Source organism: Sus scrofa, chromosome 9 (assembly GCF_054392235.1).
Source record: "Sus scrofa isolate SSC_HxYL_T2T_F1_AM1 chromosome 9, Sscrofa_HxYL_maternal_Yorkshire_Landrace_v2.0, whole genome shotgun sequence".
Lineage (NCBI taxonomy): Eukaryota > Metazoa > Chordata > Mammalia > Artiodactyla > Suidae > Sus > Sus scrofa.
In genome coordinates, this window is record NC_139391.1 from 2,831,481 (window position 1) to 2,844,769 (window position 13,289).

General features: G+C 45.8%; 2 protein-coding genes across 2 annotated transcripts; both read left to right on the top strand.

The window, feature by feature from the left end:
• Positions 1–1,956: 1,956 nt before the first annotated feature.
• On the top strand, positions 1,957–3,018 carry LOC100738899 (olfactory receptor 6B9-like). Its single transcript, XM_021062319.2, has one exon. It carries the CDS (start codon positions 2,074–2,076, stop codon positions 3,016–3,018), a length of 945 nt encoding a protein of 314 aa, XP_020917978.2. The 5' UTR covers positions 1,957–2,073.
• Positions 3,019–10,318: 7,300 nt separating this feature from the next.
• LOC100511211 (olfactory receptor 6B9-like) lies at positions 10,319–11,281 on the top strand. The gene has a single exon (XM_084974977.1). It carries the CDS (start codon positions 10,337–10,339, stop codon positions 11,279–11,281), a length of 945 nt encoding a protein of 314 aa, XP_084831103.1. The 5' UTR covers positions 10,319–10,336.
• The last annotated feature ends 2,008 nt before the right edge of the window (positions 11,282–13,289 follow it).

The following is a 13,289-nucleotide window of genomic DNA, read 5'->3' on the forward strand; positions in this document are numbered from 1 at the left end:
CGTGTGCTACGGAGATGAGGCAGGGGCACCTTCGTCCTTCTGTCCCGTGCCACCAGCCAGGGCCAGACGCTCTCTAATCCCAAGGGACGTGGGGACGATCCTTAGCGGGTCCCCACGCTATGGTGGACACGCTGTTTGGCAGAAAGAATGAGCGATATTCTGAAGGCAGGGCCTGAAGCCGGTCTTTTCGGATGAGTGCGGCGCTTAGTGGAGATACACATTTATTCACGTTTTTACAAGAGAGGACCCAGTGGTGATCTCTTTCCTTAATCAGAGAGTAAAATAACTGGGCCAGCTCATAAATAATTCGTCCTTCTAGCCTTGCAAGAGTGGCCTATCCTTGCGGGTTTTTCCTTAACTCGGTGAATTTTATTACATTTACAGTTGTACAACGATCATCACAACCCAATTTTATAGCATTTCCATCCCAAATCCCAGGCCATTCCCTTACCCCCTAACCTGTCTCCTCTGGAAGCCACAGGTTTTCTCAAAGTCTGTGAGTCTGCTTCAGGTCTTGGTAAGGAGCGGCCTATCCTTGTACTTTACTGCTGTACACTCCTGCCTGCCTTCTCCTTCCTCCTAGGCAGAGCCTACGACAGGTCACCTGACCCAAAGATCAAGTCCACTGTTCTCAAACCTGGTGGATAGGCTCGTCACGAAAGTACCCTGGGTGTGCAAGCTGAGCCTGTGCCCAAAGATAGGCTGATAGGTGCCTCCCATCAGCAAAGACCCTGAGAGCACAATCCTCTGCCCCTGAACTACTCCCTGTGGATCCCAAAGCTCTAAGAGTACATTTACTCACTTGTTAATCCACATCACTTAATACTCATGTGTCTGCGGGTCACTATCCCAGGCACTGGGTTTGCAGTCATGAAGGACACGGCCTTAGGCGGCCCCAGGTTTATTGAGGTATAATCAACATGCAACGTTGTGTAAGATTAAGGTGTATAATACGATGGTTGACTGCACATCTAAAGTGTGAAATAAAATTGAAAATGCCTCCATCGTGTCACAATTTTGATTTCTTTGAATGTGAAGAGGGCGTTTAAGATCTAGTCTCTTAGCGACTTTCAAGTATATAATTCAGTACGGACAACTGGAGTCACCAGGCTGTACATCAGATCCCAGAACGTACGTGTGTTAGGTCTAGAAAGTGATACCCTTTGACCAGCATCTCCCTGAGTTTTGACAGATGCAGCGTAGAGGAGAGGAACCTCACTGCGTGACGCGGCTGTGCCCTGGGGAAATGCTGCACAAGCTCTGAGGCAGCTTTGGTGCAACATCTCCTAAACGGCACCTGCAGTCAGCAGATAGAGACTGGGGAACAGACCAGAGAGGCAGAGGAGAGAGTACACCCAGAGCGCAGGGGTGATGACGGTGTGTTTGGGGAGCAAACTATCCGAGTGTGTCTCACGCAGGAACACCAGGGGGAGGGTCTCAAGAGAGAGCCTAGAGGAATAGGTACGGATGAAAACAGGAAGAGCTTTTATCGAAAAGCAGTTGGAGAGTCACTAAGGAACCATCCAAGAGTTACTGTCTGTTAATTTCCACAGACTCTACCCTGAGGGAACTGTGCTGGATCCAAGCACTACAGCCAACAGATCACCCCACCCCACTACTAAACGGGAACCTTTTTCTGACAGCATGTTATTCTACACGTTTCCTTTCAGGCAGGAAAAAAAATCTTTGTGCCCTGAATTCCTAATCAAACAGAGATCTTTGACCAAGAAGGAAGAGTTGATCAGCCCATGTTCACAGACAAAGGTACTGCAGATCACACAGCTAGAGATGTGCAAATATCTTATCAGGTGAGGGGGAGAACTACAGACAGGAGAGCATTTTGATTCTAGCAGATCTTCATCAAAAAAAAAAAAAAAAACCACCCCCATGTTTTATGGAAAGGCGTGCATCACATTGGAAGATTACTCCGCACTCACAGAAGACGTTTTATGAGTCTCATTCTCAGGGCAGCCTGACCCACTGACTCATTTTGGTCCCCTACCTGATGCTCAGCCGCCGTCATCGCTGGCGACACTGTCTCAGAAGACGTCCTGCCTCTCAGGGCTGGCGGTCATGCCGGAGAGAAACACCACTCTGGTCAGCGAGTTCATCCTGGTGGGCTTCCCCACGGCCCCGTGGCTGCAGGTCCTGCTCTTCTTCCTCTTCCTGGTGGTCTACCTGCTGGTGGTGGTAGAGAACCTTGTCATCATGCTCACCGTCTGGGTCACTGGCTCCCTGCACAAGCCCATGTACTACTTCCTGAGCAGCCTGTCCTTCCTGGAGGTCTGGTATGTCTCCGTCACCGTCCCCAAGATGCTGGATGGATTCCTCCTGCAGAGACGGCACATCTCCTTCACAGGCTGCATGGCCCAGCTCTACTTCTTCATCTCGCTGGCCTGCACGGAGTGTGTGCTTCTGGCAGCCATGGCCTACGACCGCTACGTGGCCATCTGCCACCCTCTCAGATACCCGGTCATCATGACCACAGGTTACTGTGCGCAGCTGGTGGCCTTCTCCTACGGGACTGGGTTCATGATCACAGTGATCAAAGTCTATTTCATTTCGCATGTCACTTTCTGTGGCTCCAATGTCATGAACCACTTTTTCTGTGACATCTCACCCATCCTCAAGCTGGCCTGCAAAGACATGTCCACGGCTGAGCAGGTGGACTTCGCCCTGGCCATCGTCATCCTTGTCTTCCCGCTCACCACCACCAGCCTCTCCTACGGCTACATTGTCTCCACCATTCTGCGCATCCCCTCCACCCAGGGCAGGAAGAAGGCCTTCTCCACCTGCGCGTCCCACCTCACCGTCGTCGTGATTTATTACACGGCCATGATCTTCATGTACGTTCGGCCCAGAGCCATTGCTTCGTTTAACTCCAACAAACTAATCTCGGCTGTGTATGCAGTCCTCACGCCCATGCTAAACCCATTCATCTACTGCCTGAGGAACCAGGAAGTCAAGAACGCCATCAAAAGGACCATGGGGGGCGGCCAGTGCCCCCAGCTCAGCTGAGCCCTGCTGCCCTGAGGAGGCGATGGTGTTCCAGCAAGATGTCATTCCCACGACACGTATAGTTCTACGCTTTAGAATTAATTCTAATTCTTTACAAAAAAAAAAAAAATCACAGCAAGGGAAATTTAAAACATGTTTAAAAGCAGACATTGCATATTCAATATGTATATTTTGAAGAATTAACTATTATTTTACATGCCATAGACACTTAGGTACTAAAATAACAGACTATTAAAGGTAAATATTTAATATACTAAATCTGAGTAAATGAGTTATATGGGTTACTACATGTTGAATATGTTTTTAATACATGGGAGTTGTTACCATGCGTCTCCTGAGCTCATACATATCGACTGCTGTTTCTCAGCATCTCTGCAGAACCACAGAGTGTCCTTGCCCACTTCCAAGTTTCTTCACAGCATCATCTCAGTTACCCTTTCAGTCTTTATTTCATCGCTTGCCCGCGAAGAAACTATTTAGAGTGAATGCTAGGCTTTGATTAATAATGTTCTTTTAAAAACTGGGCATAATCATCCAAGATGTTCAATTATTTGCTACCATTTCATACTGAACAAGCAAAAAGGCACTCTCCCCCCAATTTTTCTGAATTGTTGTTTTTAAAATAACAATTTACGGCACGGAAAACCCAGTTTCCTTTCATTAAAAAAAAACATAAACAATTATAAAGTATGAGAAAAGACTGAGAAACTGTCAGATAGAAGGGACGAGGAGGACATAGCTAAACAGAATGCAGTACTTGGGACTGAATCCTGCGACAGAGAAAGGGTGCTCATGCGCGAAATAGTAAAATCTGAATCGAATCTGGAGCTGAGTTAATAAAAATGCACCAGTTTTTGATTTCTTAGTTTTAAAAGCTGTACATAGTACTGAAGATGATAATAGGGGAAACTGCAAATGGGTAAGGAATATATATACTTAAAGTCTACTATCTTTTCAGGTTTTTTCTCTGTGAGTCAAAAATTACTACAAAATAAAATGTTTATTTTTAAAAATGCATTATGCTATTTATTATTTATCTTTTTATTTATCTTTTATTTATTTATTTATTTATTTATTTATTTATTGTCTTTTTGTCTTTTCTAGGGCTGCTCCCGCAGCATATGGAGGTTCCCAGGCTAGGGGTCTAATTGGAGTTGTACCCACTGGCTTACCGCAAAGCCACAGCAACGCAGGATCCGAGCCGCGTCTGCAACCTACACTACAGCTCATGGCAACGCTGGATCCTTAACCCACTGAGCAAGGCCAGGGACCGAACCCGCAACCTCATGGTTCCTAGTTGGATTCGTTAACCACTGCGCCACAGCAGGAACTCCTACTATTTATCTTTTAATGCCAAGTAATTTAATAGCAATTTAATTGATTTTAGCAGCTTTTCACATGAATAAAGATAGGCTGTCCCTTGCTGTTTGGATAAAGCATGTGGACAGCAAACCATTTACTGTTTTGTGAAAATTGAATTTTTACATGGATTTTTAATTCTCATGAAATTTATGCAATGATGCTGTTTTTATTTAGCTGATTGATAAGGGAGAGTTAAAATAAAATACAATTGACACAGTTATTGCTTTATACATTTAGCAACTCTGATCAACTATACCAGGTCTTTCAGACGCCACCATCTGGTGCAGCCACCAAGAGTGGACAGCTCCATGCATTGCAGAGAAGAGAGAGGGTTTATAGAAGAAGTGTTTTCATTTTCTCTAGAGCCATTCCTTCGGGGGCTATTCCCTTTCCTGATTTTCATGTTCCCTTGTTTCATTTCATGAAGGCAGGAGGTCTCAGCCTCCCCCACATGAGTACCCACTCACCATACGCCTTTAGAGAAGCAATATGGGTGGGGAGGATTAGGGCTAGGGCCATTCTTCTCCACGGATTTCCAATTAGTAACCCACCGAACTTTAGATCCTAAAAAGGATCTGAAGTTTCTCTAGAATTTCTCCCCCCTTTTTTTAAGGACTCTGTTTCACCTCTTTGTCCACCTTTAATTCCAGAGACACAGTGTGTCTCCTGGGCCTTCACCCTTGCAAAACTTCTAGCCCCCAAGTCTTGATTTCATGGTTACCGAGCACAATTAAGAGCACACTCTGACTGACAACCTGAAGACAGGACTGTCGTTTCACACTGTTCCTGGCACACGGTGCACATCCCACAAATGTTCATTAGGTTACCGAATGCTCCCTGGAGTCCAGGGCTTGCGCATGACACCTAGTGTCTGTGGAGGCCTTGGGCTCCATCATCTCATCTGCCACCATCACTCTGTATTCTTTCCTGTGCTTGTCCCTCTGCACTAAGAGCCCTCTCACCTCGTTTCCACTGACCAGTTGTGTCTGAGGCACATATTCCACCACAAGTAATAATTTACACCTGTTTTATGGACAGATAACCTGAGGAATAAGGACAATTTTCCAAAGTCAGATGTCTTTACAAGGGCGAAAGCTCCATTAGGAACCATGTCTTCTGACTGCAGAACCAAAACCATCTCCCTTCACACTACTTATAAATTATCTTACTGCCATGAGTCTGGAATGACCCCTTTTGGATGAAATCTTTGCTAGGCTCCTAAAAGGACAGACTGAACTTCTTTGCAGAACAGATACTGACTCACAGACTTTGAAAAACTTATGGTCTCCAAAGGAGACAGTTTGGCGGGTGGGGGGATGCACTGGGGGTGTGGGATGGAAATCCTATAAAATTGGATTGTGAAGATCATTGTACAACTATAAATGTAATAAATTCATTGAGTGATTTAAAAAAAAAAGAAACCTTTTCTAGGTTCCTAGGTTAGTAAGTGTTTCTCTCTCAATGGAGATCCTAGAGCACTTTCTTCTCTGATAATTCACGCCACATTCTACCCTTATGATAACACATATTTTTAGTTTACTTATGACACTGTAGGTTCCCAGAGGAGAGAGACCAGGACCTACAAAGTTTTCTTTGAAAAATGTAAATGCAATTCCCTATACAGAGTAAGAGCTCGGTAAATGCAGAAAACACACTTCGTGTAGAGAATGAACAAAGGAACATCTCTGTTACCTTATCAGCACACTTAGATTTCTCACACTGGTCTCTGCGCCTTTGGTATTGCTTAGCCTTGAATATAGGAATGAAAGGAAGCAGCCACACGATACCCACAGATACAGATAGACATGGCCCAGGTAAAAACAGGAAGTGATAGTGGATGGAGATACACCTTCTCTGTGTGGGTCCCCTGGACACAGCTTGGCTGTGCACAGTGTGTCCCCAGAGCCAGGACAGATCAGGTATAAGTGAGCCTCCGGGGAAGATGACATGGGAAAAAGGTAGGTGACTGTTAAATATATTCTCCTGTCCTGGCTCCAGCCTTCTGGTCTCAACGTTGCAATACCTACCACGTAGTCAAAGCAGAGACCGTACGTGAGCCTCCAAGACCGATGCAAACGTCTGAAGGCGTTTCCATTACCAGGAAGGAACAAACGGGTCATGGTGAGCATCTGGAGCCACCAAGACAGACTAGTTGATTCTGGAAGGAAAATGAGCTTCTTTCAAGGGAAGTGGGAGAGACTTGGGGAAACGGCAGCAGGCTCCACTCCTGACCCGGAGAAAGGGTGTTGAAGGAAACGACCAGAAATGAAGATTCAGAGCACACTACATTTTACCCTAGTTTGGGGAAATGCGGGCAGGTGTGAGGTCTCTCAGTGTTGCAACAGGATCTGTGTGTCTTGTTAGTGTTTGCATTGTTTTTGAGAACAAGCACAGGGACTGAAACCTGTTCTATGGCACAGTGGAAGGACTTCTGTCCTTGGATACTACAGAGCCTCAGGGCTCTTAGTTTTGAAAGCCAGGAAAACAGAAAAAGAGAATTTCTCTGCAACTCTTCATGTTTTCAAACAGATCCTATTGGGAGGCACATTTGTGGCAAAGAGAGCAGAGGAGAATATGAGGTAGTAAGAGAGAATTAAGAATATGAGGTAGTAAGAGAGAATTAATTACACCTCAGGGTGAGGTGTAACGCTGATCTTTTCAAAGATGCTATAGCCCTATACTCAAGGAAATTTGAATTATTTATTCCACAGAACATAACAGGGAAGTGAGTAAAAGAGGGTGCCTGTGTTTACGAGTACGTGTGAGATTTCACTCGACGCGAGCACACAGAACGGAGTAAATACGTAAAATGCCGTCTGACATAATTTAATACCAGATAAGGCTGATAGCACATTACCACGTGCCAAGCCTTATGGTAACTGCTTCACATGCAACATCGCACTTGATTCTCACAGCTGAATCCAGTAAACTGGCATTACTACAGTATTTTTATTTTAGAGGAGATGGTATGAAAGCACAAACTTGTAAGCAATCTGTGCAGTACACCACAACTACCAGGCAATGAAACCAGGGCTGAAGTCTTGCTCTGACTGTAAAATCAATGTTCTTAGCCAGGGTGTAAAGCCGAGTGAGTGGGAGTGTGTGTGGCTGATGACGGAAACGTGCAAGGTTATGTCCTGAAGACTGGGAGCCCCTCCCTTGGTGCTGCTTTGTGTGGGGTCTACAACACATTCTCTGCTTCCCAAACAGATCCTTTTCTCCAGAAAAAGCACTGAAGAACCCGGCAAAGAACTCCTGGGTAGTAAATGACCCCAACGGTGAAGGAGGAGATGCAGGCTGAGGGTAAATGACCCCAACGGTGAAGGCTGAGGGTAAGGGCCAGTCTCTTCCCACCCAGCAAGCCCCACTGACTTCTGGGATGTGTGCTGCTGTGGAGAGGAGGCGATGGTGCCAATAACGTGTATTTCAGCACCCCAACTTCAGTCCCTTGTCAATAATGTGTGTCCCAGCACCCCAACCTTCGGTCCCTTGTCTATAGTGTGTATTTCAGCACCCCAACTTCAGTCCCTTGTCAATAATGTGTCCCAGCACCCCAACCTTCGGTCCCTTGTCTATAGTGTGTATTTCAGCACCCCAACTTCAGTCCCTTGTCAATAATGTGTCCCAGCACCCCAACCTTCGGTCCCTTGTCTATAGTGTGTATTTCAGCACCCCAACTTCAGTCCCTTGTCAATAATGTGTCCCAGCACCCCAACCTTCGGTCCCTTGTCTATAACGTGTACTTCAGCACCCCAACTTCAGTCCCTTGTCAATAATGTGTGTCCCAGCACCCCAACCTTCGGTCCCTTGTCTATAGTGTGTTTTTCAGCACCCCAACTTCAGTCCCTTGTCAATAATGTGTGTCCCAGCACCCCAACTTCAGTCCCTTGTCAATAATGTGTGTCCCAGCACCCCAACCTTCGGTCCCTTGTCTATAGTGTGTATTTCAGCACCCCAACTTCAGTCCCTTGTCAATAATGTGTGTCCCAGCACCCCAACCTTCGGTCCCTTGTCTATAGTGTGTTTTTCAGCACCCCAACTTCAGTCCCTTGTCAATAATGTGTGTCCCAGCACCCCAACTTCAGTCCCTTGTCAATAATGTGTGTCCCAGCACCCCAACCTTCGGTCCCTTGTCTATAACGTGTATTTCAGCACCCCAACTTCAGTCCCTTGTCAATAATGTGTGTCCCAGCACCCCAACCTTCGGTCCCTTGTCTATAATGTGTATTTCAGCACCCCAACTTCAGTCCCTTGTCAATAATGTGTGTCCCAGCACCCCAACTTCAGTCCCTTGTCAATAATGTGTGTCCCAGCACCCCAACCTTCGGTCCCTTGTCTATAACGTGTATTTCAGCACCCCAACGTCAGACCTTTGCCATGAGCCGTGGCTGGAAGATATCAAGTCCTATGGAAATAGTTCACTTGTTTATATACCAAGTGAACAGCATGATGGACAAAAAATTGGGCAGAAACGTGACTAACAGGGTAAGGTCAGGACTGAATTCAGGGTTTGCAGATGACGGAGCTGTTTATGGACATACACTGTCATCTATGTGTTTTCAAGAGATGAATCTGTGGTAGCTTCTTTCTTTACTGCAGCTTAAAATAGCTGGACAGCTCACAAATAACTCTTCCTTGCAGTGTCACAAGACACATGCATCTATGTACTGCATTCATGAGCCTCACGACTCTCCTCCCACTGGGGCCAGAACCTGAGTCGATGGCTAATACAGAGAGCCTGACATAGCAAGTGACAGGAGACCAAGGATCCTGTCCAGTTCCTCAAATCTGGTAGATACGTTTGTCATAAAATTACCCTGGGTGTGTGTAAGCCCAGGCTGTGCCAAGCCTGAAAGGTGCATCCTGAGACCAGAGGCCCTGAGACCACATCCTCTACCCTTACCTATTTCTCGTGGATCCCAAGGCTCCAGGGATTCATGAATTCACTTGTCAATCCATATTTAGTTACTATCATCTGTTTACATGGCACTGTCCTAGGTATTGGGATCAAAACTGTAAAGGACGGAGTCTGGAGTTTTGGAAAGTTGCAACACAGTGCAAGGAAACCTGAAGCTGTGAGGGTTTTGTGCACAGGGAACAGATGTTGTAGAGGCACTTGACCTAGAATGGTGAGGTGGCCCTTAAGGGGAATCTTGGATCAGCAGATAAAGACTGGGGCATGGACGTCATAGGAAGAGAGAAGAGGGGATGCCGAGTGTGAGGGTGGTTGCGTGAGTTGAGGGAGTAAAGCAACTGAGACTGCCTCAAACATGCACGTCTGTGACGGGAAAAAATAGGCAACAGACAAATCGGTGGGAGGCAAATTATGAAGATGTTTCTTTCTGTAATAACAAAAACCTTTCCATTTTATCGAAAAGCAATTGGAGAGTCACTAAGGAACCATCCAAGAGTTACTGTCTGTTAATTTCCACAGACTCTACCCTGAGGGAACTGTGCTGGATCCAAGCACTACAGCCAACAGATCACCCCACCCCACTACTAAACGGGAACCTTTTTCTGACAGCATGTTATTCTACACGTTTCCTTTCAGGCAGGAAAAAAAATCTTTGTGCCCTGAATTCCTAATCAAACAGAGATCTTTGACCAAGAAGGAAGAGTTGATCAGCCCATGTTCACAGACAAAGGTACTGCAGATCACACAGCTAGAGATGTGCAAATATCTTATCAGGTGAGGGGGAGAACTACAGACAGGAGAGCATTTTGATTCTAGCAGATCTTCATCAAAAAAAAAAAAAAAAAAACCACCCCCATGTTTTATGGAAAGGCATGCATCACATTGGAAGATTACTCCGCACTCACAGAAGACGTTTTATGAGTCTCATTCTCAGGGCAGCCTGACCCACTGACTCATTTTGGTCCCCTACCTGATGCTCAGCCGCCGTCATCGCTGGCGACACTGTCTCAGAAGACGTCCTGCCTCTCAGGGCTGGCGGTCATGCCGGAGAGAAACACCACTCTGGTCAGCGAGTTCATCCTGGTGGGCTTCCCCACGGCCCCGTGGCTGCAGGTCCTGCTCTTCTTCCTCTTCCTGGTGGTCTACCTGCTGGTGGTGGTAGAGAACCTTGTCATCATGCTCACCGTCTGGGTCACTGGCTCCCTGCACAAGCCCATGTACTACTTCCTGAGCAGCCTGTCCTTCCTGGAGGTCTGGTATGTCTCCGTCACCGTCCCCAAGATGCTGGATGGATTCCTCCTGCAGAGACGGCACATCTCCTTCACAGGCTGCATGGCCCAGCTCTACTTCTTCATCTCGCTGGCCTGCACGGAGTGTGTGCTTCTGGCAGCCATGGCCTACGACCGCTACGTGGCCATCTGCCACCCTCTCAGATACCCGGTCATCATGACCACAGGTTACTGTGCGCAGCTGGTGGCCTTCTCCTACGGGACTGGGTTCATGATCACAGTGATCAAAGTCTATTTCATTTCGCATGTCACTTTCTGTGGCTCCAATGTCATGAACCACTTTTTCTGTGACATCTCACCCATCCTCAAGCTGGCCTGCAAAGACATGTCCACGGCTGAGCAGGTGGACTTCGCCCTGGCCATCGTCATCCTTGTCTTCCCGCTCACCACCACCAGCCTCTCCTACGGCTACATTGTCTCCACCATTCTGCGCATCCCCTCCACCCAGGGCAGGAAGAAGGCCTTCTCCACCTGCGCGTCCCACCTCACCGTCGTCGTGATTTATTACACGGCCATGATCTTCATGTACGTTCGGCCCAGAGCCATTGCTTCGTTTAACTCCAACAAACTAATCTCGGCTGTGTATGCAGTCCTCACGCCCATGCTAAACCCATTCATCTACTGCCTGAGGAACCAGGAAGTCAAGAACGCCATCAAAAGGACCATGGGGGGCGGCCAGTGCCCCCAGCTCAGCTGAGCCCTGCTGCCCTGAGGAGGCGATGGTGTTCCAGCAAGATGTCATTCCCACGACACGTATTCCATTTGTGCATATTTGCCTACTCTATAGACGTAGATCCTCAAGGTAATCATAGGATCCGAAGAGAAAAAAATTTAAAAATTGAAATAGTACACATTATGTATTGCTTTAATCTTGAAATATATTTAATATGCCCTGTACATGATATAATAAATTACTTGGAATGAGAGAATAACAGTAAATGTTAACATATAAAACAATGTTTTTAACCCTTACACATAATAAATTATTTTATTCTCATAACACCTCTATGGGCTACTTATGATTAGTTCCTTGAATTTCAATTTTGGAAAACTGAAGCACACACGGAGAGACTTGCATATGTTACCCAAGATTGCATAGTTATCCCAGGGAGTCTAGCTTTATAATGCACCGTATGAGACTATATCTGAGAGCCTGTGATAGCAGCTCTAAGGGGGACTTTTGTTAGCACCCACTGATGTCTGGCAGGCACAAGAAATTCAGTAGCTAGGCTACCTGGACATGTGATGGTAAGTGGTGCAGCTGAAGCAGTGAGGGTGATGACAGTGTTGTTTGGCATCGCCAGCGGGTTAGTGACGAGGACTACCCCTGACGTGAATAACAATGATGTGGGCATTTCCCAGTTCTATCCCCATTACCCTTCTTCTAGACAAAGGATCGGTGAGAGGGGTGGGACGTTATAAGGTGGGATCCACTGTTTCATGAGAAATGAAAAAGATCAGGAGTTCCCGTCGTGGCACAGTGGTTAACGAATCCGACTAGGAACCATGAGGTTGCGGGTTCGGTCCCTGCCCTTGCTCAGTGGGTTAACGATCTGGCGTTGCCGTGAGCTGTGGTGTAGGTTACAGACGCGGCTCGGATCCCGCGTTGCTGTGGCTCTGGCGTAGGCTGGTGGCTACAGCTCCGATTCAACCCCTAGCCTGGGAATCTCCATATGCCGCGGGAGCGGCCCAAGAAATAGCAACAACAACAACAACAAAAAAAAAAAGACAAAAAAAAAAAAAAAAAGAAATGAAAAAGATCAGCCTTACTACAACTTTTGCAGTTGATATGTGTCTCTTGAGACACTCCCTTTTGGGATTTTGGATTCTCATGGCCTTTCATGCTAAAAGCAAACTAATAGAATATCATTACATCAGCATATGTCTGTGTTGACTATGCCAACATAACAGGCATTTTACATAAAAATTAGGTGAAAAACAAAACCAAAATTTTCTAAGACAAATTCAAGTGTTAAATATCATAAGGGGAGACTCTCCTAGATAAGAAAATATAGAATATTGAGAAGAATTTTACAAAATTGATTAAAATGAGACTAAAATATGAAAGAGATAACCAGAAAGAGTCTCCTTGACTCCACATTTTGTCCATTTGGTCTAAAATTGGTCACCTGGGTTTTGTTTTGTTTTGTGGCCATGCCTGCAGCATGTGGAAGTTCCTAGGTCAGGGATTGAACCCATATGACAGCCAGGACCCAGGCTGATGCAGTAACAAAACCAGACCCTTAATTCACTGTGCCACAAGGGAACTCCTGGTCTCCTAATTTTGACCTAACCTTCCTCAACATATTATTCAACATTCCTGGCCTTACCTTTCTTAACTATTACTTTTATAATGTTCTTTAAGAATTCTCAACTTGAATTAAACAGGACCTACTTATTCTATTTATTATTATTTTATAATCATTCTAGCATTCATGATTTCAATAACTCTGATTTTTTCCCCACCTACACCGACTGTCTTAATTTTTTACTGATATCCAATATGAAACATCCATTCTGATATTACTCCCCACAATATACTCAATAATTACAATATATACTATCTCTTGTCTTCATCCATTTGTTCACTCATTCAGTATTTCTTGTGCCCTTATTTCTTGCTAAGCCCTGTGAGAGCCTGTACCGGTCAACAACAAAAAAACAGACAGATTCTTCTTTCAGATATCTGGCACGAGTAGGGAGGA

What these genes read in the sequence shown, in the direction of transcription:
- LOC100738899 (XM_021062319.2), top strand. Translation starts at nt 2,074, where the DNA reads ATGCCGGAGAGAAACACCACTCTGGTCAGCGAGTTCATCCTGGTGGGC.
- LOC100511211 (XM_084974977.1), top strand. Translation starts at nt 10,337, where the DNA reads ATGCCGGAGAGAAACACCACTCTGGTCAGCGAGTTCATCCTGGTGGGC.